Below are 26343 nucleotides of genomic sequence, written 5' to 3'. Positions count from 1 at the left end.
GCATTTTAACACGGTTTCCTGTCTGACGGGTTTGTCGTCTTTCTTCTCCTGGTTTCCGATCTATATTAAAATCCTACCATTTAGCAATACACTTGTCAGTTTAAAGGAGTGTGTTCAGGACTGTAAATGTGTCCTTATAATAGTTTTCATGTGTAACTACCGACATGACTGGGCTACTTAATAATGATTAGATTTCAGCATCATTGACTCTTTGTGTCTATTTTGCTCATGTGAACAGTGAGGTTCTATGGTAATCACAGTTAATTTAAGAATATAAGTGAATTTTACTTCATTTTAACACCAGAAACTGAAAGGAAAAACATATTTTAGATCATACGCTGGGGCATTTTGAGTCCATTGATATTTTTTGGGCAACATAGAAAAGCCTTTCAAAGATCTGTTCAATTGCGGTTCTGGTCTTAAAACATTTTCCCTACTTAAGCTGATTTTCCGCTGTAATGTCCTTGCTGTTCTTTTGTCTTGATTATTGTGAAATCCAGCATTGTTAACCACGGACATGACGCCTCACTAATGACTCTTTCACAAAACATCTACTAATTATTCCATTGTATAGGTTTCAACAGTCATTTTGTAGATATTTTAAGTATGTTTGGGTGATAGAAGAGTGGATTATTCTCATTACAACAGCTCTCATTGACAGGAATGCTGCTTGCTGAGTAAACCCACAAAACATCTCTTCTTCTTCTGTTTTGGCCCTGACCTGACCTGTGTTATTAGACTGGCAACTAACTTACAGCAGCAATTGATACTTAAGCCAAATCTAGAGGCTTTTTCTAGTTAATTATATGACCCAGAAGGCAGATAAAAACATGCGTAAGTGATCTGAACAGCAACAAGATGAGGCAAGTCCAGTCAGAGAGGAAAGTTTCACTAGTTTTACACAGAAATGTCTGCTTGCTCTGTAACTATAGTTTATTACCAGTGAGTTGAGTTTAGTGCTTTTTAAATTGTTGGATCCTGATGGTGTTATTTGCTGCTTTTAGGGTTGGGACACTAAACCATAATATCGTTTATCATGATAAAAAGGGTAGAACGATAACTAGAACTACTCATAATAATAAAATGATCATTATTCATATCCATCGCATTTTAGAAACTGTCAGCAACATTAGAAATTACCATGATATAATCTTTAATCGCAATTATTTTGGCCATGATAATCGGGACTCCAGATTTCAGTATCATCTTCTTTCAGTCCATTCCTAACCTTGATGATTAATGTACTTCTCTGCTCTTCCACATTGACTCTAAACACTTAGCCTATAGATAAAGACATAAACGTTTCTTCTTTATGGATTGCCGTTGAACTCTTCTTAAATTCTTTCCTGTTATTATTGTAAATAAGGAGATAATCAAGTAAGAGGCCACAGCTGAGGTGTTCATCACTCGGATAAAAGTGGTAATATCCGGACCCAGACAGGAAGCCTCACATGAATGAACTCCTGCTGGAGGAAGTTTGTGGTTAGACAAAGCAGTTACAAAGAGGTTCATGTAAAAAAAATAGAATAATGCTATTATATTATTGTGTTTTCTGGTTTTGATGTGCCATGTGGCCTTCTGAATGGCAGATTTGCATTTTGATTGTATTAAAATAGCGGAAATCACTACCTAGGTCTGCCCCGAGGAAAAAAATTAGGTGTTAATAAATGCCACCAGAAAGTCATGGCCTGAACTAGTTTGAAACCAGAATGAAACAACTTTAAAATCAGGCACTAACAAGAACCAAGCCACAGACTTAACCCCGGCCAATAAGACATTCTTACACACCAGAAATCTCTTTAGAAAATCCACTGCCACCAACTGTACCATTTGTTTGAAAAGCACTTGTTTCTACCTGTAATGTTCTTTCTAATCCTACAAAACAACCTCTTATCCCCCAGCAAACTGCAGTAGACGCGAAGCATTCAAACATTTACTCAGGAGTTAGGAGTGGAGTTAATGTATTCTTAACTAAGGCCGTGTGGTTTGGTGTCACACATGGGTAGCTGGTCGGGGCGTGGAGCGGAGATACCAACAGGAAGAACTGGTTTGGTGTCAATGTGTGCGCAGTGCAATTCAGCTTTTGGCAAAACCTAGATTAGATACGCGATCAGAATCAATTACGATGATGTGTTTTCTCTGCCACAACCAACCATGTCATTTGCAAGAAACCGGCTAGAGGAGAGTTAAGGGTGTATTTACTTCCTGTTTTGATATCGATGGTAAAAAGGTGTGAGATGTGGAGATTCCTCTGGACTTTATTTGAGTTTATGTTTAAGCATGTAAAATATTTGCAGCAAATTATAAGGCACCATGTAAGCACCGCAAACTGATTTAGAATTAATTACTGGTGGGGTGTGATGTCAATTAGTCAGTGGTGGAAGGTAACGAAGTAAAAGTAGTGCTGTACTTGGATAACCGTACTCTACTTAAGTCAGTTTTACAGTGGATACTTTTTACTTTTACTTCACCACATTTGAGAAAAGGTATCTGTACTTTCTACTACACTACGTTTTTAACTGGACTGAAAAGTAAAAAGTGATTTTCATATGATTTGAAGTTATTTCTACTATGTTCAAGCTTTGGGTTTGAGCAAACAAAAATAAATACTAAGTTGTATTGTTACTTTTGACCAAAATCTGGTAAATAATTTGTTATTATTATCACTACATTTACAACCCTTTATCAAGATCTGTGTGAAATACTTTTACTTTTTACTCTTAAAGTACATTTTTAGTAGGTAGGTGAATGCTTTTCTCAAGTAGATTTGTTTTATGTGATACTTTTACCTGAGTAACTTTTTACCTCTGTATCTGTACTTAAGTAACAAATTGAGTACTTCATCCACCATTGCAATTAGTCCAACCAGCGCCTGACTTTATGAACCATGGAAACGCGATAGTGAAATGACTGGGATTACGCTTCAAAAGCCGGAGATAATGCCTTCTATAGATCCCATGTTTGTTTGCTCGGTGAGATGGCGGATTAAGATGGCTGTTTGAACGGTTTTATGTCTTTAGAATTACCCAGGCGTTTTGTTGAAGGGTGGAGTTTGACTTTTGGACTCCTGGACGGTTATTTATAAGGCACCCATTATAAAAAGATATTGGCAATAAATAGTCAAAACAGACAGGTTTAAATGGGAGCTTTGCCATGTGGTGTGGCCCGTCCGTTGTTTTTTTTTTTTTTTTTTTTTCGTTTTTCTTGTTTAATATTATAGTTAGAATAGGTGTTAATTATGCAGTACGTAATTACACCTTATGGCCTTTTGTCATTTTTACAGGACTAAACATGTGGTGTAAATTATTCAGAGATGAGGGCAGGTTTCATTATGCTCCCTAACCACTGACCACTGCATTTATTTATTAATTTATTTTATTAGATAGACTGGAAATACTTGGACTCACTCTTTTTTTTATTTGAAACATTTGCTTCTACCCAGCTGTGATCCATCTTGCTTCACATTGAACTACTTGTCTGATTCTTATCTGAAGCTGATGTCTAGAACAATCACCTTTTGAAAGACATTTTAGACTATATACTTACGCCTGTCACAATAACATATTGCGAAGTTTGATATATTGTTGACTGACACACTGACACAGTAACACGAGAGCAGATTTAAACCAGAAAAACTGTTCCAAATCTGTAAAATTGTAAAAAATCATGAGCTGCAGATAATAAACAGCAGAATGAAACACTTATTTAGCATCTGTAATGAGTCATAGAAGTTATTCATTCAACTTTTTATGACTTAAATCTTATCGTAAAGCCAAAAAAATAACCAAAAATTTCCCAGTAGTGCAAAGAAAAGAACACACCATAAATACTGACCCCCTAAAAAATATTATTCCTGCTTTCATATATTGAACAATCAGTTGATGTAGTGATTATCATGATGCCTTTTTGTTGTCATGTTGCATTCTTGTAAAATAATGTATGAATTTTCTTCTTTTTCCAGCCTTTCTTCCAGTTGGTCAACCTTCGAAAACTTGGCCTCAGTGACAATGAGATCCAGAGACTTCCCCCAGAAATCGCCAACTTCATGCAGCTCGTTGAACTGGACGTTTCTAGAAATGGTACGAAAAAAAAAGACTCCTTATTTAAAACACATGTTCTTTTTGACTGACAGGCAAAGAGTGTGTTTACATTTGCACATTTGACAGACCTGCACTAATCCTGAGCAAAGACAACTATGAAACCATGAAAAAGATGATTACATACATTAGGCATTGGGTCCTATGCTTCTTGTGTTACCTTGAACTCATTGGCTTGGACACAGTAGTACGTCTCCATGTGCCTCAGAGCATGCTCTTGAAGATAGTGTCTGGTGCGAAGCCTCATTTATCATGGAGCGGGTCAAACTCAGTGCACACACAGGCTCTTTTTGTCTTCACCCAACTGTAATGTGCCTATGAACTTCAGATCCTTAGATAGTAGATACTGTCACATGTTGATTACTTGTAACTTCTTACTATGTGCCTTTAAGTTTCATTGTATTTTCTACTTTGTTTCTTTTCTCATGCAGATATTATGGAATTACCAGAGAGCATTGGATATTGTAAAGCTCTACAAGTAGCAGATTTCAGTGGGAACCCGTTAACAAGGTAACTATACATTCATTTTATTCGTAAATGGATTATAATACTGCGGTGAATGTTTTGTCCATTGTAAAAGAAAAATTCCAATCTGTCAACTGGGAAAAAAGTTGTAGGAGTGAAGATGTTTCGCTGCTCACCCAAGCAGCTTCTTCTGGTCAGATCACTAGTAGACACAACCTTATATTTATCTGAACTTTTCTTTTCCTATGGATCATACCTGGATGACTGAGGGATTACACAGACATTGTTTTGTCCGTTGTGAAAGTACTCTGATCTGAAACAAGACTTAATACATCCAAATATTCGTAAATAACTGTTTAGATTCAGGAGTTTTCTAAACAACATTTGGTGTATTATGATGTTACTAATAATGAGTTATTTTGTTGATTGAACAGTTTTAGATTTGCATATAAATAGGACTGGGGTATGTTGTTTTTTGATCTTCGTCCTCGTGCATAAGTAGAAATTTCAGAAAAACTAAATGAACTCAAAACTCAAAACTTTCACAATAGCTTTTTGCAACGTGACCACATAAAACAATGCACTCGTAGCTAATAACTGTCTGGATCTGAGTCTTGGCTTGTCATTGTAATTGAATAAAAGCATTATCTCCCTATTATGCACATTCAGGCAGAACTAGGCCAGAAGCGTCAGAATGCAGATGAGCCAAAACAAAAACCCGCTTGGTCTGTTGTCCCATTTTATGTTCACATACAAGTTAACCATTTGTTTCTAATAGAGCCATAAGACATTTCTTTACAAAGGGTAAAGGGCACTGCCAATGAACCTACACTTTTAGCTTATCAGAGCTTTTATTGCCTGAACAGTGGTAAATTCTTGCTCTAACTATTAGTGCTAAAACAAATGGTACAACATGTTAAAAATTGACTTTTCAGAATTTTTTACCATGGTATAGTTGTTTCCCCTTCTCATTTACCCTCTCGAAGTTATTTTTGGAGTGATTTGTGCACTTTGTTCTCTAATTTTACTTTTTAATCAGTGATACATGTAGGATTCTGCAGCGTTGCGTAGTCATATTGATACAAATGAAAAAAATCCGCTACTCGCTAGTGTGATGTGCAGCTACCGACAGGGCTTCACGGCTCTTTATTGTGATGACGTTTATGATTACCTCAGCTTCTGGGAGCAAACTCATTTCTTTAATTAAGTCATTTTAGATGAATATTGCGATTTACAATGTGCAAATTACACATAATGATCCACGAGTGTCATAGCTTACAATTATATAGCAGACACAAGCACATATCTTCTTTAAAGGTGCACTATGTCACTTTTTATAACTTTTTCTATGCCACCTGCTCGTGTGCGTCCATAGAGATGCTGTGGCTTTGTCTGGAATGTTTCATATTACTACATTTTAAACAATTACAAGTGTTATATGCATTCTTACTGTGAGCAAGCCTCTCTGCAGTAACCTCCTGCTTCTCCACTTAACGCAATAGTATTTAACATTCCAGGCAAAACATTAACGTATCTTTGGGTGTCTAACTGGAGCTGGACAATATATCAGAAACGTTGCACAGGTTTTACATCTTATTAAAGCGACATAAAGTGACATCAGATCTGAAATGATGGACGTCCAGTTTAAATAGTGTGTTATTTAGTGTTGAATGCAAACATGTTGTGCACTTGTGGGTGACCTCCGTCTTGTTTCACCAGATTACCCGAAAGCTTTCCAGAGCTCAGGAATCTCACATGCCTTTCCATCAACGATATTTCACTGCAGGTCCTTCCAGAAAACATTGGAAAGTAAGTACCAAGGTGTTTCAATGTTAAATATGAATCATCTAACACAGGTTTGGTGTCTCAAATTGGGAATTAATGTGGTAAAATAGTTGAAAGAATATAGTAACATTTTAAGAGTGAAATTTGAGCTGGTGGAAGGTTGGCAGTTCGAATCCGAAGTGTTCACATCCACTGACTCACAGGTTGGCGGTGCAATTCTAGCTCCCATAGACAAATGCCGTTGCTGTGTCCTTGGACAATACACTCACACAATCATACACCAGTGTACGCAGACACTAGGGGTGATGTGGGCTGAGTGGTTCCATGATGTAAAGTGCTTTGAGTGCCTTGAACGTGGAAAAGCGCTATATAAAAATGTGACAGTTGACCGTATGTATTGAACTGTAAAAGTTTTATATTGTAAAGAGAATGAAATACACTTTAATTCAATATTTGCCTATATCCATGCAGTATTTTACACGCTCCCTCTCCGTATGTTTGCTTTTGAGCACATACCAGCGTGTCTGTGACCTGACTGCAACTCCAACAGTCTTTTTCTAATAAAGGCTAAAAATCTCCCTAGACATAATCTAATCCTCAGTTATGAAGAGTTAAACTTCATTTATTGAGGTCGTCATTTCACTTGTGCTCTCCTGTTGTAATTAGTTTAATATCTGAAGTATTTGCTTTTGGGGCAGAGATATTGTTTCAGCAGTACAGTGGGGTCAGCGTGTTGGAAGTTGTTGTTCAAATTTGAGGCATGAGGATAAAATGTTCCAGCTCGCATCATGGATCAAATATGTATTAAATATTGACATGGACATGGAAAAGAAACTCATAACTTTAAGTCATTTCAGTTCAAGATTAGTTATATAGCATATTTAAATCCACTTCAGCTGGCCAAAGTGCTTAGCAGCAAAAAGTTCACAGCTCTTTTACTGTATTTTACGCTCTGTGTTGGGGATTTGCCTCGTCTTGCATTACTATTGCCATAAAGTTGGAGATGTTGCTTAACCCCTCACTTGGGAAATGCATCAAGGCCCTTTTTTCTTGTCAAAACGAAGACTTGTTGAATAATCCACAAATATATCAAAAATATACTTTTATTTGCTAGTGCTAGTGCAGTTTACGGTATTCGATCACACCCAAGTAAAGGGATTGTTTTCACATAAACAGCATTTTCTCTGTGATCTAGACGTGGGGCGAGGCGCTTACACAATATCTGGGTTTTGATACAGACGCTTCAATGGCATTATTGTGACATAAACCAACATAACTGATCTCCAGAGGAAAGTACTTTGAACTGATGCCTCAAGCTTGTCCTGGTTTAGTTAGCCTGATATTTGCTTGTAGTTTTGTCCCAATACTGAAACCTGTTTATGTATAGTCTTACAATTCATTCAGTTTTATTTATATAGTGTATTTAAAACAACTTCAGCTGTCCAAAGTGCTTCACATTAAAAGTTAATAAAAGACAAATACACAGATAATACAAAACATACGGAAAAAACAAAAAAACTCCAAGATATCCTGTTTGGCTTGTGTTAAATGCCAGGGAGAGGAGGTGGGTTTTCAGTCTAGTCTTAAACTGCGTTAAAGAGTGAGAGGATCTGACCATGATTAAATTGGACATTTTTCCAGTTAAGTCCATCGTCAAATCAAGTATTGACATATTTATTGCATTTTCTTTTAAGGTTTTCACACCTTTCATGAAAACCAAACCAAACCAAACCTGACAACAATGACCTAAAACATATAAAACTGCATAGTAACATTACAGTCTTAAACACTGAGACAGTTGCAGACTTGTACGAAAAAAAACTGTACCAAGATGTATTTTTAACCCACTGAGCTTAAGGTCAAAAGAGCACTCACATCTCCTCGCACTCTCTCTCTGTTGGTACGACATTTGGCCCACATATGTTCTGGCTTAAAGCAGACGGGGAGCTGAGGCCTGCTGTCCATCAGAACAAAGTAATGAAAGCCATGGCGGCACAGATTTGAATTAGATGGATGCACTGGGGTTAATTACATCAGTATTATCACATTTTGCCTGCTTGTGTTTGAGCTGGTTTGTTGTTTTCGCTGCTTCGCTCATGACGAGGTCCCTTGTCGAAAGCGGAGAGATGAGGTCGTCTCATAATCTCATGTCTGTGTGTGATCCGCCGCTGAATGAAAAAAACGCTCTACGACGAGGATTAGCAAGCTCTCATTCGACAGTCAAGGGTCAGGCGTCCATTCAAGAAATACTCACCACCGGTGATTGAGTAGGGGAGATCTGAGTCATACACGGTCACTACTGCAGCGAAGTACTAGAAGGATGTGTTGTGTAGTTCAAAGTAAAATTCTTTCATTCTCTACATGTAAACCTATTGAATGTATTTTTTTTTACATTTTATACTGTATTTCGGCTTTAACTTGTCAATCGTGTGGAATTATGAATGAAATCAATGTCCAGATATACGTTAAAGGCCCTATATTATGTAAAATTGACTCTTGTGAGTTTTAAGCCATCTTAGAATGCTGTTGCCTCACTCAAAACATACCTGGCATTGTGTTTTGTTTTTGTTTCATTCACACACGTTTGAGTAACCATACATTATTCGTCTGTCTACATCTCAAACGCTCAACATGCTCTTTTACGATGTCATGAAGCTAGAAACTAGTTTTCAAGTTAACAGCTACCTTTTACCTTTTTGTTCAGTAGAGATGAACAATTTTCAGAGCTGAAATGATTCTAATGAGGGTGTATAAAGTTTAAAGCAAAGTATAGCACTTCCTGTATTGCCATGTAACATCACGAGGTGGAACAGGGTGTTTTCTGTCCGAGAGAGACCCTAAATATGCAGGGTTTGTGTGTTAAGCATGTGTGAATGAAACAAAACACAACTCCAGGTCTGTTTTTGATGACGAAACAACATTATAACATAGATCATAAAATAGTTTTAATCCTAAATTGGCCAGTACATTATTATATTGTATAATAGGGCTCTGTCTTGATTAGAACCTGGTGTCAAACTGTAGAATAGGATTTCTTTGAGCAAGGGTTAAAAAAAAACAAAAGTTTAAAGCTTTTAGATCTATTTTAATTCACCACACCTTTGCAAAGAACAGTATGTACAGTATTCAGTTCAAACACAATATGATCTTTTCTATAATAACTGTATAAGAGCTAAAAAAAAAAGTAGTCCTTGTCAACATTCTCAAATCATTAAAGAGTCCAAAAAATTTAGTAGGTTATGCACTTGTACGTGCTGTTACCGTTGACTTCCAGAAGCTGTTATGAAACTTTCCATTGTGAGAAGATAACGCTGTACTTTGCTCTGCGAAGACTATTTAGATGTTTTGCTCTTCATTTGAGGCTTGAGTTGTTTATGTGACTTTGATTTTACTGCTCAGATAAGACTGTCATCGCCAAAGTACTTCCTGTGCCTGATATATCTGATTTAAAAGTTGTCTGCTGCACTTTTATTTTCTACTTTCATTTCAGAAGTAAATATTTGAATTGCCATCATTACCTGTCAGTTTATATCCTAAGATCTGTTTTTAACCTGATATTACTTTTTCAGCCTTTTCAACCTGATATCACTAGAGCTGAGAGAAAATCTGCTGACATTCCTCCCAGAGTAAGTATCACTAGTCTCTGTATCTTTGACTAGAATCACATATTATTGCATTTTGAAGGTTGAGCACCGCATGTCTTCAAGCCATTTATCTCTGTATATAGAACAATAATCTTGATCTATATTAAAAATGATAGAAGACTTCATGAAAACATTTAAATGGCTTTCGTTTTGTGTTAAGATTTACATTCTGTTGTTTAAAAAAAAGTACGTAATAGTTCAAAATAGTATCTGTCACAATACTGAGTCAATCATATGTCTTTTTACATGCCTAGACTAACTAATATTTCTATTTTCTTTGCCATCCACAGGTCTCTATCTCAACTTCAGAGACTTGAAGAACTTGATTTAGGCAATAATGAATTGTACAGTTTGGTGGGTTTTGTTTATACTTGTTTAAACACCAAAATGTGCATGCGTAATAAAGATCTGGTCATTTCCTTGTCCCCGCTGTCTCATGTAGAGCTTGGGCACAGCTTCCCTCCTTTATCACACAGATGGGAGGATGACTATCTGATGTGAGCTTAGTGAGGGGTCTAACTAAGGACAATGTTCCACTGGCATACACACTTAATGCTTAAAAAAACAGAGTAGTGCTGCTTAATTTTGGGCAAAGAATAGTAAGAATATATTGAGTTTTGTCATGTTTTAAAATGATAAAAATTGCCCCAGTGAAAATTACGATTTGGATTTTATTGCAGTTAATTGTGCTTTGTTTGTTGGTTTGTATTTTATATTTGGGTTACGTTTTTGCCGCAGTTATGATGTTTTAGTTCTCATGATTATATTGACCTGAATCACTATAATTATTGATTAACTGAACAGTTTTGACATCCCTATATGCACAGTTTGAAATACATTTGAATGCTTTTCATTCTAAAGGCTCGTGCAGGTTTCTAGAAGTCATCTCTCACAATTTTATCAATAGAGTAAAAATAAATCATTACTAATCTATACACCCTGAACTAGAAAATGCATAGTTTGAGTTCAAGTCTGCACATTTTAACTAATGACTGTACTATTACAATGCGTCTGTCGTGAATATGGGTATATCTGCTCGGAGGCTTCCCCGTGGTACTCTCTGTAGGTCCTGTTTCTCTGCATTGTTGAGCTGCTGAGTATGTACAGTGTTCATTGTGTCTTTCAAAGCCCATTCCTTCAATTTCTTCTTTCTGTCTCCCCCTCAGCCGGGCACAATAGGCTGTCTTGTGAGTCTAAAAGACCTGTGGCTTGATGGAAACCAGTTGGCAGAAATACCTGCTGTAAGTCCAGTCACTGTTTATATGTTGAGGTTTTGCATATATTCTATAAATGTTTACTTGGTTTAAATGCGGTTGTGGTCAAATCAGCATCTCTGTTTTCATCTTAGGAAATGGGCAGTATGAAGAGTCTGTTGTGTCTGGATGTATCAGAAAACAAACTAGAGCGTCTCCCAGAGGAGCTCGGAGGATTACAGTCCCTCTGTGATCTACTGGTGTCTCAGAACCTCATTGAAGCTTTACCGGAAAGCCTGGGTAAGATGATGATGCAAAAACATTATCTGCATATATATTTAATACACCAGTCGATCGGCTAAAACATTACGACCACTGACAACATGGTTAAATAGAGGCGCTTCATGTAACTGTTCTCGTGGAGGGTCTGACACCTGCTTGTCCTAATGTCTGTATTTGTTTAAAGAGCTCGTATTGCGCTATTTTCTGATCTATGTTATGTTTCCTCATCAAAAACATACCTGGAGTTGTGTTTTGTTTTATTCACACATATTTAAGACACAAATCCTGTATATTTAGGCTGAGAAAACACTCTGCTCCACCTCGTGATGTCATGTGGTAATACAGGAAGTGCTCCACTGTGTTTTTAAACTTCGTACACCCTCATTAGAATAATTTTAATTATTTCAGCCCTGTAACTGCCAATTTCTATTGAACAAAAGGTGAAAGGTTGCTGTTAACGTGAAAACTACCACTGCATGACATCACAAAGTGGAATAGAGCATTGTGAGGTTTGGAGATGTAAACAGACTAATAAAACATGTGTGAAAGAAACAAAACAGAACTCCAGCTATGTTTGTGATGAGGGGACAACAGTATAACATGGCTTAAAGATCACAAGAATCAATTTTGCATAATATAGGACCTTTAATAATGTATGTAATTATTGCTCAAAATAACTTAAATAACACTATAAGCAGTCTTGCCTCTCCACAGATCCAACCTGTAACTGGGGTTGGTTGAGTCACCTGCTTGTCCACGTGGGAAAAGGATAGGGTTGATGCCATACTGCAGAATATGCCAAGCAAAGTCAAACCTCTCCATAGAGACGAGCTGGTGCCAGAGCCTCTATTAAAGTGACTTAGTGCAGCTTCAAGTTAATTAGAACATGTTGTCTTTGATGGATTAGAATTAGGAAAAACAAGCAATCTTAAAACAAGCAAGCTTAATGATTTGAGAAAGTTGACAAGGACCACATTTTATAGCTAGATTACCACAGCTTTTATACAGGTTTTGTATACAACTTAAAATGTGTCTGAACTGAATACTTGTGTATCTTGTCCTTTGCATAGGTGTGGGGAATATACGACGACATTGCCTCACCTCTGTACTTGTACTGATTGATTTCTTATGTTTTGTGTTTTCAGGAAAGCTACGCAAACTTTCAATTTTAAAAGCAGATCAGAATCGGCTAACGTATCTTCCAGAGAGTATTGGTAACTGTGAAGCCCTAACAGAACTCGTCCTCACTGAAAACCAGATACAGGTGAAGTATTACTGAACTGACTTTAAACAAGACCTATTGTGCTTGTGTCTGCAATATTGTTATAATCAGAGTCACCCGTGGATCAATATAATTTGCTAATTTTAAATCACAATAGTCATCTAAAACGAGTTAATAAAATAAACAAGTCCGCTGGCATAAACATCATCACAACAAAGAGCCGTGAATCCCTCCTTTGGATTGCTGCAGCTCACACTAGCAGATTTTTTTTTTCATTTGTACCAAAATGACTATGTGATGCTGCCTAACCCCACATGTATTATCGATTAAGAAAATAAAACTGAAGAACAAATTAAGTAAGTACAGAGCAATGGGCGTGTGCCACTGGCAGTGAAAAAGAGGCATCTTGAAGATAAGCGATTAAAGATTGCTCAAACGTGCACAAATCACTTCAAAAACAACTTCAAGAGGGTAAATGAGAAAGGCGAAACAACTATAACATGGTTAAAAGCCTATTTTTCATAATAAGTCTACTTTAACATTGCTCTATATAGTCAGTATATTCATTTATCCATATGTGGACATTGGTTATGTGCTTCTCATAACCATCTGCGTCACCACACCCAGGATAAAAAGTGCATTCTTGATTCTCGCTGTGAAAATTGCGAGCTGTGCTATCATTTGATTTAGAGCATTATTAAAGGGTGTGTTGTCATGTGTCTAAACTTGGATAGCAAATTAAATATGACCCTTTCTCTTTTGCAGAGTTTGCCTAGAAGTATTGGAAAATTAAAACATCTTTCTAACTTCAACTGTGACCGAAACCAGCTCACGACGTTGCCTAAAGAGGTGAGTGTTTTGTGTAACTTTCGTGTTTGGTAATCATATTTTTGTTGAAATTTTCATATAATTTAATTTAACTTACTTCATTTCATTTATTTCATTTATTTCGAGATGATTAATGAACACATTTATCCAGTACACTTGTCACATATTTTTCTTATTTAAGCTTGAAAAGGAGTGGGAAGCACAAAACTTATTAAATCACCCCCGTCTTCCATTAGAACATAAATGAAGTGCTTTGTTTAAGCTTTCTTTTCAGTTATATATAAAATTTTATTGTATTCATGGCGATAACTGTATCAAAAGGTCACAATAATTACAATAATTTAGATGTACAGTGTTACTATAAATAACCATTAGGCATTTTTAGATTGCAACAGAAAGCTTTTTGTCTGGTTCTAAAAAAAAAATCCTATTCCAAATAATAAGATGTGTTGGAAGGATGTCCTAAAATACAGAGACAAGTATGAGAAGCAAATCAAAATAACAACATCATGTGCTGACTGAGAGAAGAGAACTGAAACCAGCCCAAATGTATGCTGGTTCTTGTATTTCAACACCTATAAGTGACTCAACCCACATTCCTTCACCACCACTACTCCCTGTTTTATTATACTGAAGGAGATAACGCTGTATTGCTGACGCATCCTGATAAAAATTAAATATTAATCTTTTGACAGAAAATAATTACGCATGTCCTGGTAATATACTCCTACTAAATAAAACAGGCAATGTTTCTGTTGTTGTAGAATGTGTCTGAGTATTTATCCCCGTCAGGCAAGGCAAGTTTATTTGTATAGCACAATCCGTACACAAATTAATTCAAAGTGCTTTACAGAATAAGAAAGACAAAAAAAACAATACAAACAAATCAAAACATACATAATCATCATAAATAATCATCATAAAATTAAAAGGAAAAAGTGCAGAATAAAAACCTTTTAGTCGTATGCACAGCTAAACAGAATCATTTTGAGCCTGGATTTAAACATTGTCAAAGTAGAGGCCTGTCTCACACTAACATGTCTGTAGTATTATCTGAAATTGCAAGAAAAGAATATGATTATCGATATTTGCACAGATATTGTTCATTCCTAAATTACGGTACATACTGGTGGTATTCGTTCTCAAATATATGGAGCCAAGGATTTATTATTTTTTCTTATGGAAGTAGAAGGACAGTGAAGCTTAACAGGTGGCTGAATGTTTGCACAATCAGAAAAGTACAAGAAATTATATGAACTTTATTACTGCGGCTCTACATAAAGGAACTGGGCATGAATTTTATCTTGATATTGATACCTGCAAATGTCAGTTATCGGAAGTGGTTGAACATAACGAAGTACAAGGAGTAAAGTACTGACTGAAGTACAAATTTTAGGTATCTGTACTTTGCAGGCACTGAAGTCAATTTAACATGGATTCTTTTTACTTTTACTTTTCAGTTCAGTTAAAAGATATAGTGGAGAAGAAAGTACTGATACCTGCTCTCAAATGTAGTGAAGTAAAAGTATTTTTATTATGGTTTTAGAACTGCTGACAAACCTGATTTATTTTTCACATGTTCGTAGTTTGAGCAAACATAAATTTACAAATAAAAACAGCTAGAAAAAAAAACTATTGATTCAATTGTTTCTATTTTTTAAAGAAATCAGTGCAAATCTTTATCAAAATCAATACATTTGAAGCTTCGTAAGACCTCAAAATCTGCACGAAATACTTTATACTATACCTCTTTACTTTATATACTTACTTTATACTTTATTATACTTTTACCTAAGTAGACTTTCTCATCTGATACTTTTACCCCTTTATCTGTATTTTTACTTAACTAACAAAATTGAGTACTTCTTCCACCACTGGTTATCAGCTACAAACACAAATATCTGATATCATATCGACTGAGGAAATGTGTCCAGTGTAGTTGCTTCCCCCACATTTGTTTCTTTACAGTTATTAGCCAACCATTTGTACAGTTGTACGTGTAATGCTTTCACAATGCGTGCAATTATTGCTATAGTACAGTCTGTCCATCTCTGAGTGTGTCGTGGGGGTCTTGTGCAGCCTCTTGTCTGTGTTAGTAAAGGCAGGCCCTGATCTGAAAGGCTCCTTACAGCTCACACAATGGCCCTGTGTCTTACGATGTGATGAGGATGGTGTCGGGGCAAAAATAACAGTTGAACACACTTGGACTGCAAACATAATGGATCTAATACTTTCTCAAATCACAGTGGCATGACATCCCCGCAATCATGTTGTAAGCCTGTGTTTGTATTGATCCGTGCCTCGCAGAGTCACTTGACCATTGGTTCATGCTAATGGATGCTATCGATTTGATTATTAGTTGTTGACAACCCATTTCCAGCTTTCATTTATGTTGTGATTGAAGCCAACGCAAGGCTCTTTTGTTCTGTTTTTTTTTTGTATGTTTTTGCAGCAAATTTCTCACCAGCAAGGTTTTGATTACATTTGCAAGTATAAAACCATCACATTTCAATTTGTTAATTATGATCAGAAATTATTTATTTATTCACATCCATCATCTGATTAACGTAATTATACACAAACCTCGACACCAGTCTCTCCCTTTTCTCCCTTTGGTTTACAAGGTTGACAAATTTGCTTTTCGATTTTATTAGACAACAGTTTAATAATAGCTTTTCTTTAACAGAAAACATAGTGACCAGTCATTTACAGTAGTGACAAGTGGTTTTTAGACATACCAAGACATACGTTTTAAGTTTAGTAATAGCTTAAAATAGGCTTGTCATGATAAAATTTGTTGAAGTCATATTTTGCTGATATAGACTTGAAAATATAGACACAATAACCCAAAAGTAGGAGTTCTCCCTGGAAAAAACACTTAACGAGCCAACTTTCCACAGCTCAAATCTCATCATAGAGCAGGAAAAAAAATAATTATTCCAGTTATCATTAATTAAAAGACAAGTCAATATAGTAATTATTGTCATAGGCCTACCTTAAAAGACTGACCTAAAATGTGAATTAGAGGTTTATCTCGTGTTGTACGGCCTGCATTTAGAGAATTAATTAAATTAGCATATATACAATTACATAATTGATAAAATGAATTAAAACCTAAAACAAAGTTATAATTAGGATTCCCCCTCTGTCTGGCCGTTCTCTCCTTTAGCTCGGCATCATTATTACGGCTGTTTGAACAAAGCACATAGTCTATAGGGGTGTTATTCACTAGGCCTAATTGTTCCTAATTACTCTGCCACATCGCATTGACATTTTTACAGCTCTGCCATCCAGACCATCAGTTCTGGGGCAAAGTGGCCATATGTTTCTGGATTCGGTCCCACTATTGTTTAAAGAGGCCATTCTTAACTTGTGCATAACTATAATCTTGTGTTTTTCAGATTGGGGGATGCAGTGCCCTAAATGTATTTTGCGTGAGAGAGAACAGACTCGCAAGAATACCGTCCGAACTGTCACAAGCCACAGAGCTGCATGTGCTGGATGTGTCCGGAAATAGGTATGATCCATAATTTAATCTACAAGTCGTCTATTTAAGTAATGAGAATAGTGAGCCTTGATTTGTATGTCTTTGGGACACATTACAGTGGAGTAAATGGTTAATATACTGTGGTTACGATGTGTATGTGGTCAAATATTATATGCAATCATTACAACACAGATTTGTTTGTTTTTATTTTATTACACGCAAAGATAATTATCACAATTACTGGAGTGACAGTAGCTCTCGACATAAACATCACTGGTAAAATAGCCAGATCCGCTGCTGACCCCCAGGTTGGCAGTGCGATTCCAGCTCTCACTGATGAATACAGCCATTGCGTCCTTGGGCAAGACACTTAACTCACCTCATCTTCAAATGTGCATGTGAATGAGCTTTGAAGGTCTTGAAGGTGGAAAGTCGCTATATATAAAAATTACAACATAACAGGGATGTCACAATAAAATGAAAATGCAAGAAAAAGAATAATTGCAAATAATCTGAATAATTAGTTGACACCCTGACCGAAATCTGTGAAATCTTAATTCTCTCTCACCATTCTGGTTGTATGTGTCCGGCTTTATGAAATCAAACGTGAATTATAGTATTAGGTCATATCACAGAAAAGGCCTTCACATTTCGGTGTAGCTTTTGGGATTATGATTAGAATATTCTTATTTTTACTCCTAGAATTCTCATGATTATTATTATTTTTTGTGTAATTGTGATTATTCATTGCCAGAATAATCTTTAACATAGGAAGTCAACTTTAACCCTAACCACAAAATCCCAATAGTCCTCCCAGTATACTTTTGGTTTTGCTCTGAAGACCATCTGTCACGTCTGTCAATAAAGTTGAACTTTTGACTGACTCTGACATAAACATTTCACCTCAGACTGTGGAAAAACTGGCTCCTCCTTGTCAAAACAAACAGAAGCTTCTTTTCCTTAACACGTGGTCTTCAAAATTAAACTCGTGCTGCTGATTTCTCACTATTGTATATATTTTTCTCCCAATTCATTCACTATGTTCACAGGCTCGCTCACTTACCACTGTCGCTGATCACGCTACAGCTAAAGGCGCTGTGGTTGTCGGAAAACCAGTCCCAGCCGCTGCTCACGTTTCAGACTGACAAGGACCCAGAGAGCGGAGAGAAAGTGCTCACCTGTGTGCTATTGCCCCAACAGCCTCTGGACTACGACCATAAAGGTACACTTTTATGGTTGCACTGTCACATTCCATTATTATAAAGATAACCGAGACATTCGTTTTCAACACCTCCCCGATGCACTTTTGAGCAAAATATTGTAGCGTTCTGGTGTAAGGAAACGTGACATTTTTTCTGGTTGTTTGTTTTCTGAACACAAGGGCTGCTGTAGGCAGTAACCCACGCCAAACGAGCAAAACAACAGGAGTCTCAACCTTCATATCAATTTGTCGGCATAGCAACTAAGTGTTACATACAAAAGCAGTTATCACAGACCGTATAAAGAAGTGAACTAAGGGAGTGTGGAGTCACCCCTAGCGTTCAGCTCCAGTCAAATGAAGCTAATCGTGGGTTGGCAGTTATAGGGGCCAATTTGGAGCCGAGTTCCTTATTTGGAATTGAAATAAAAATACCAGGATCATGTAGAGCGGGTTAATAGAAACCTTTTAAGACCAAAATGACAGAGAGGGGTGACAGTTTCTCAACAGAAAGTGAATCAGAGTGGATGAAGCCAGAAATGTGCCCATGCTCACTTCCTATTGGTGGTTTTCAGATTCCCCCATCTGGGATCGTCATATTCAAGATGAGTACAATGTAATCCTATTGATTACATTGTACTTTGCCATGAAATAGTCAAACGGTAAATTCACATGTTGAACCTGATCATTTCTATTATCAACCCAGGAACTCACTGCATTACAACATAAATCTGTATTTGAACAATATTAATTTTAGCTGCCCTCCATTTGTATGAAATATTGTTGGCCTATAGAATGTTGTGATGTCTTCTGAAACATAGCAGTTTGGAAGCCGGCCAGCAGGTTAGATATGTCCATTTATTTATACAGTTTATGGCAGTTAAACTAACAACAACACATGAACAGTTACAAGAACAAAAGGTGTCAGCTCTGAGGTAAACACAAAAGATCATATTGACCTTTTGTTTTTAGAATAACTGACTTCACCTCTGGACATGTACCATTTGATGTACGACTTATGATATAAAACCTTTACAAACTTTATATTTCTATTTTGGTATCAGTCCCCAGACTTGTTCATTGGCCATGTGTTTACTGTTTACATTCCTCTTTCTTATCTACTTCAGCCTCCCACTGTGGCCACTGCAGAACTACATGGTTTCCACTATAATTGACACTCTGATAAAATCTATGGCATTACAGGTGCCTTGGTGTTTTGTAGACTGTGTCAACCCATGACCTGTCAATCTCCAGATGCAGTTTGTGGAGATTTTGAGCCCAGATTTGAAATTTTTTCAATAGTGTTTATTAGTTTTTCGTTGGATGACAGTAGCTCAGTTGGTAGAGCGTTTGTCCATTCCTCCATAGGTTGGCGGCTTGACTTCCGCTCTCAACATAAACATCACTGGTAGAGCAGTCAGGTCCACTGACCCACAGGTTGGCGGTGTTTTTCCAGCTCCCACAAGCGAACACTGTCTTTGTGTCCTCGGGCAAGACACCTAACCCACTTCGCCCCCAGTGTCTGTGTACACTGATGTATGAATGTGTGTTTGAATGGGTGAGTGGTTCCTTGATGTAAAGCGCTTTGAGTGCCTTGAAGGTGGAAAATAGCTGTATAAAAATGTCACTATTTACCATTATTACCATTTTTGTGCTCTGAGGTAAATATTGATTTGCACCATTACAGTCCTGACACAACCCATCCAGGCACACTGTTTAACCCTGTGACTGGGTTATACAGAAATCCCACTAGAGTAATGCATCATAGAGTAGTTGGAAGTGTCCCTCTGGCATAGCATATTGGATTTCATAGAGGTGTCTGTGCGCAAGCTCTTTGACATTTGAGTAATATTTCCCGTCAGACCAAGTGTCGTCCTTCAGTATTCAGTGGCCCATGGTTTTGATGACATTATCACATGATCTGCTCGGGGAGGCACAGCTTGTACCTCCCGCAGCCCGATTATGAGCGATCACAGCTCCCAGACCTAATCACAGCCTCTGCAGTGCCTTGAGGCCCTCCTTGGTGATGTTTTTCAGAAAAGCACCCGATTGGACGGCTAAAGAGGCTTAGCGCTGTCTGGCCTGCTGCCATTAAAAGCTTGCCTACTGGATATAGAGGTGTATCAGAGGTTTACCAATGTTGCAACAACCGCATACTTTTCCCTGCTGACTTATTTTGTGTATAGAATAAAAATAAACATGAAAATAGCTTGACTTTTTAAATTTAATATAGACCCACTTTATTTGAACACTTAAAGGGCCCATATTACGCTGTTTTCTGTTATAATGTTTCCTTATCACAAACATACCTAGAGTGGAGAACTGTGAAACAAACTTCATACACGTTCACTAGAATCATTTGGATAATTTCAGCCCTGCAGTTGCCAGTCTTTATTGAACTAAAAGTAAACTGTAGCTGTTAACTAGAAAACAACCACTTCATTACATCACAAGGTGGAATGGAGCATTTTGAGCTTTGGAGACGTACACAGACTAATAATAAAGGATTACTCAAACATGTGTGAATGAAACAAAACACAACTCCAGGTATTTTTTTTTGATGAGGTAACAACATTAGAACACGGCTTAAATCTCACCAGAGTTAGTTTGTGTAATATAGGACACAACACAAATGTGACTTCAATGCTCTTCTATGGGTTTGTAGTGAAATAGGGTTGTGGATAAGTTTGTAACAATTTCAAGTCATAATTTGGGGAACATTATATATTAAAAAAAATAGTTATTAGTTGCTCTGATTCATAAACAAACTGTATCTGCATCAGCCAAAAATAACATATCAGTGAATCTCTGTTTGATTGCCTTGAGCATTTAACCTAAATATTCCATCCTTTCTGTGATGCTGTGCTAGAAGAGGGCATGCGACTGCTGGTCATGTCATGTGTGGCGGTTGGGGCTTGGGTTGGGGGTTGGGTTGGGGGAGGGACGATTGTGTAGCTGTAAGCTTGTGACTAAGCTGGGATTTGAAACTGTGATCTGGCAGTTTCAGGCTCTCATGGGATCTAGTTATGCTGTAATATCGCAGCACTCATTTATGCATGTGTTGTGTAGTGGAAGAAAACAAAAAACAACTATATACTGTATTGATCCTAATCCTAACTTTGAACAGAAATAAAGTGTTGCTGAGTAAAAATGTAATGATGTTTTGCACCGCGCAGGCTCTGATAACTTGGCCCGCTGTGGAGCCCTGGAGAGTCTGGTGAATGACATGGCAGATGACACGTGGGACACTAAGGCCGTGAACCGAACCAGTGCCATCCACTTCCTGGACGATGATGAGGATGAAGATGATGACAAGGTTTGAATGTTCATATGATATAACCACATGTTTATATACTTTCTCTTGAGTATGAAAACCCTAACTTTGCATTAGTACCATTACAGACAAGCATTTAACAACTATAAACTTAGCAATAAACAATTATGGAATTAATCAGTGTAATGCGGTACTGTGTAGGCCTGTCATAATAGCACAATTTGCAGTAGGATATATTGCTGAAATAAATATAGACAAACAATAAATAGTATTGAAACTCATTTATGCCACTGACACATTAAGAGCATATTTAAACCACAAAAACTAAATATACAATATTTGCAATTTAAAAAATGGCAGAATGAAACACTTTAGTACTTAGTTTACATCTGTAATGACTCATAGAAATTATTAATTCAACCTTCTACAGCTTAAAATCTCATAATATAGCCAAAAAATAACCCAAATTTCCTAAGAGCGCAAAGAAAAAGTACCCACAAAAAATATTGTTCCATCTAACCTACACTAAACGATAAGTCTGAATAGTAATTATCGGGACATGCCTAATATTATGAAACACACGAGCAGGTGTTGTCTGCACCAGAAAAAAAAATTACTCACTACACCTTAATATTGCGCATTCACAAAGCATAATTGCAGTTGTAGAGGATTAATGAAATGAGCACCTAGTTATCGGTTAGAAGGAAATATTTAAGTGGCAGTTACTGTGGATGAGTCAGAATTGGACCTTTCATATTACGTGAATATTTGTCCAATTGAAACCTGTGCACTGTTTTAGGGAACACTCCTCCGCCGGGCCACGCCTCACCCCGGAGAGCTCAAAACCATGAAGAAAGCCGCTGAGAACCTGCGCAACGACCTGAACGCTGCCAAAAGTCTGGACTCCAACAAAAACGAGGTCAATAACGCTGCAGCGGACAGAGTAACTACAACTACATCTGTGTGAACGTTACCTCAGAGACCTCCTGTGTCATCATGCACCAGCCACTACAACCCCCATCCTGCCCGTCCTGCCCCTCATGCCCGTCCTGCCCCTCCTGCCCCCCTCCCATGCACCCTCTGACCCCCCGGTGTGGCCTGTACCCCCCTGAACGACCCGGGACGCCTGTAAGCCCTCCCCAGGCTCCAGTCCTGTCTTTGACTCAGCCGTGCCTTCCTATTTAAATCATGTCCACAGCAACAGTCTGCACAAAGATTTAAAAAAAAGTATATTTTTAAAGATTTTACTTTTAAAATGCCTCTTTTATTAAATTTAATTAGATAGTTGCACTATTACGTATCTTTTTAATATGGTCAAACTTTCTTAAATGTTTTATATCTATTTTTAAACACTGGGTGAATACATTTGGGGCAAATATTAAGGCAGGAGTTTATTGAACCTACTGATTATTGTATAGTCTTTGTGAATATCAAAACTTTTATACTTTTTGGCAGCTCAGATGTAAATAAAATGTATAGCAAATTTCTTAATCATTTTAAGATTTTAAGTTTTTTTTTTAACTTGGTACTTGTCTCTTCAAATCAAACTAAGGAACAAAAAGTTATTGAATGCATTTGCAGTTGATTATTATTTGCCTTGAACACCCTTTATCTACATTTATTTCCATGTTAAATAGATTTGGTAATTGGACTTAAGTGCTGCAAACTAATGACTATTAAATGTCTGCTTTACAGAGGGTTTCTCAGAAAATGCCAAAAACGTTTCTTTCTCTTTTGATACGTACTGTATAAATGACTAATGTGAGTTTTGGGGCCTGGTAGGAGACTCGTACCTGCAACTGTGGCATCCTTTTCAAATGCCGTTCTTAGAAGTTTCACTTCAAAGCACTTCTCAGTGTTTCACAAACCTTATTCTTTTATATGGTACATCTATTGTAATTTTGTTTTAAATCCAATGCAAAGTGACTTTACTCTTTGGTTCAAATGTTGGCTTTTAATGATTTGAATTATTGTCTGATCAAACTGCACAAAATGGCTCTCCAAAAGGCATAGGCCTGGAGGCTGGAATGACTTTTAACCACTGATTAATAAAATAAGTGCAACACTAAACATTGGTCTCTTTAGTTTCATTATATGAACTATGGCAAATAGATAATTTTAGCAAAATACAACAACTTTTAAACAGAAGTCTCTGAAATGGACTTGTGTAATGTGTAATATGACTGTAACAAGTGTGAACATGTTGTGATGGACCTGAGCAGCATGCAGCTTCCTGTTTACACCCTGCATGTATGATGCATGCTTGTGTATTTGTAAAGACGCAGTGCTTTTTAAAATTATTTAATCCTCTTAATCACTTCTCCATATGATTATTTGAATAATTGTGGTCAGTACATTATGAAGGGAGTGGTGCATTTTTTCTGTGTTAATCCTTACAACAATGTTTTTTTTAATGGGTTTGTTAAGATGTGTGCTTCTCAGAGAGAAGATATATCCAGTCCCTAACACACAAGCAATGTAGGTCATACGACATGAGAACATTATTAGTTGCTGTAAAGATTTGTTGCAGTATCTTGTAAAAGCCTTGGTCTCCTTTGGCATATCATCAATATGTCAGGGGCGTTTCATTGAGCATCATAACGGCACATTCACATTGTGTAACGCCTCAGTCCCTTCGTGGTCAGTCTGTGTCTGTCTGTTGATACGAGCAGACAAATTGTACCAGACATTTACATGCAGCACAAATCACACACAGGCTCGAGGCTCATTTAGCTGCTGCTCAGGAGTGTAGTCTGCAGACTCCTGTCTCTCATAATCACTCTGACTCTAAGACAGGAAATTAGGCTCAAGATGTCCCTGCCTTAGTCACGTGAACAATAGAATACCTGCGTAATTGTATAGTACCTACCTTTATTATTTAGGGCATCAAGGTTTACTTTAGTAACATGTTTTTATTTCTTTGAACAAAACCAAATGTTTTATGTTTATATGCTGGAGCAGCCAGGAGTCTTAAAGAACTGCTCCAGGACCCACCAGTCCTACAGGAAGATATCTCATTTAACAAATATCTTCATTCGTTTCACTAAGGCCTGTGGTAAAGCCTGCACAATGTGTCTCACCAGGATGGAGTGGGCCCATGGCCTGAGCCAGATGCCCTCCCAGAGCTGTTCGTCCATCATCACCGAGGAGAGACCCAAGTGGACAGAATATTTCAGAAGCATACTGCTCTAAACGTGGGCCCCAATACCTGTGGAGAACCCCTTCTTCACAAAAACCTTTGTCCCATCAGAAGACAACCCAGACCTGTCCCAGCTCCAGAACAAACCCTGTTATGGGACATCCCACAAGGACCACTGAAAGTAAAATTAGTTGATTCTTTCAAGGAATTCAGCAAAAAAACAAAAAAACAACAAAACATTAAAATAATAATAATAAAGTAAACTGCCTTTTGGTAATATATCTGTCAATTATGACTTATGTGGTCTGATTCTGTTTGTCAGATTAATTCTGTCTTAGTTACAGATCCGAGTGAATGGCCAGAGGGGTAGTTTGGGGATTAGCATTGCTGGTGGAAAAGGCTCTTTGCCCTACAAACAACAGGATGAAGTAAGAGTTTTTAAATGTTAGTCTCAAATGGTGCAATCATACAATAAGCATTGAACTGCTATTTTCAGGCCATTTTTATCTCCAGAGTGACAAAAGGAGGTGCCTCAGAAAAGGCAGGGGTCCAGGTTGGAGACCGACTCCTCGAGGTATGGCATATAATCATCATGTCCTTGAGCTCATATTCTTGAATGAAAAATCTTTGTAAATACTTGAATTTGTGTGAAAGAAAAACTTCAGTACTGTGTGTCCTGTAGTTCCCCGTGTGGCCTATAGAGGACACAATAACACAACATTTATCAGCACCGATGAATCTAAACTAAAACAACTGAAAGAGAAAAACAAATCTTCTTCTTCCCAGTGCAGCAGAGAGTGGATATTTTACTCCTGTTACATACTGACCAGGGGGCTAATGTTATAATGTCAACGTCCCTCAGGTCAACGGACTCAGCATGCACGAGGCCACCCACCAGCACGCGGTCAGCGCCCTGAGGAATGCTGGGAGCTCCATCCGGATCAAGGTGCTCAGAGACCCGCTGACCCCCCGGGAAGAGGCTCTGGATGTACAGGTCAACACGGGTAAACAGTTAAACCGCCAGGAAGCCCTGGGCAAAGGGGGTAAACCGCATAAAGCGCACAGCGCGCGCAGTACGCACGGCACGCGCAGCTGTTTGTCCAACAAGATCGAGGCTCTGGTCTGTAATGGAAACGGAATGGTGGGTAGTTTATCTGAAAGGACATAGGCCCACTGACAATCAGTCAATAACATACATTTTTTATTAGGTTGATTTGAAAAAAGACATAAGTTTATCTGAAAGAAAGAAAGAACCTCCAACTAATGAAGATTCACCCCTGGAGGACAAACACACGATGCTCGTAAGATCATTTCCTTCATCTTTAATAGTATCGTGCCATTCATGAATGACCTGAGGTTATTTTAGTTTACATATTTCAACTGTAGGCTGATGCATTTCTCTCTTTTATGTTACTTCTCTGTCCCTGTGTTCCTGTGCTGCTGCTGCGGGTGGTGGTGGTGACGGTGGTGCTGCTGCTGCTGGTGGTGGTAATTACCTGCAGATCCCGCGGATCATCCTCACTCATCCCTCCACGTCAGATGAAGATGTAGAGCTGCTGACACGGAGCCCGGGCACAGAGCAGCCGTTTGCCTTTGACATTTGTGACAGGGAGCGCGTCTCTGACTGTTTCGACAGCGCTTTTTACCCTCGTTGACCGCAGCCAGAGTCTCCTACAAGGACCACGATCAATGGCCCCTGTCACTGATGTCATAGTTAGAAAAAGAACAT

At 37.7% G+C, this 26343-nt stretch overlaps 2 protein-coding genes across 2 annotated transcripts in view; both read left to right on the top strand.

Moving 5' to 3' along the window:
- The window catches only part of lrrc1 (leucine rich repeat containing 1), a 25640-nt gene extending 2095 nt beyond the window's left edge, over positions 1 to 23545 (top strand). Inside the window, exons 2-14 of the mRNA XM_033979543.2 lie at positions 3962 to 4079; positions 4529 to 4607; positions 6282 to 6371; positions 9917 to 9973; positions 10282 to 10345; positions 11158 to 11232; positions 11340 to 11484; positions 12612 to 12730; positions 13454 to 13537; positions 16918 to 17033; positions 18053 to 18225; positions 21378 to 21517; positions 22275 to 23545. Of these exons, the coding sequence (XP_033835434.1) occupies positions 3962 to 4079; positions 4529 to 4607; positions 6282 to 6371; positions 9917 to 9973; positions 10282 to 10345; positions 11158 to 11232; positions 11340 to 11484; positions 12612 to 12730; positions 13454 to 13537; positions 16918 to 17033; positions 18053 to 18225; positions 21378 to 21517; positions 22275 to 22442 (1428 nt within the window). The 3' untranslated portion in view covers positions 22443 to 23545. The remainder of the gene's footprint in view (positions 1 to 3961; positions 4080 to 4528; positions 4608 to 6281; positions 6372 to 9916; positions 9974 to 10281; positions 10346 to 11157; positions 11233 to 11339; positions 11485 to 12611; positions 12731 to 13453; positions 13538 to 16917; positions 17034 to 18052; positions 18226 to 21377; positions 21518 to 22274) is intronic.
- On the top strand, positions 22472 to 26343 carry LOC129456834 (Golgi-associated PDZ and coiled-coil motif-containing protein). The gene is made up of 7 exons (XM_055227185.1): positions 22472 to 22603; positions 24559 to 24795; positions 24953 to 25042; positions 25111 to 25188; positions 25477 to 25755; positions 25823 to 25915; positions 26117 to 26343. The coding sequence occupies exons 1-7, from the start codon at positions 22472 to 22474 to the stop codon at positions 26267 to 26269; spliced, it is 1062 nt and encodes a 353-aa protein (XP_055083160.1). The 3' UTR covers positions 26270 to 26343.

This window comes from Periophthalmus magnuspinnatus, chromosome 15 (genome assembly GCF_009829125.3).
Source record: "Periophthalmus magnuspinnatus isolate fPerMag1 chromosome 15, fPerMag1.2.pri, whole genome shotgun sequence".
Taxonomy (NCBI): domain Eukaryota; kingdom Metazoa; phylum Chordata; class Actinopteri; order Gobiiformes; family Gobiidae; genus Periophthalmus; species Periophthalmus magnuspinnatus.
This window is presented reverse-complemented; position numbering and strand designations above follow the sequence as displayed.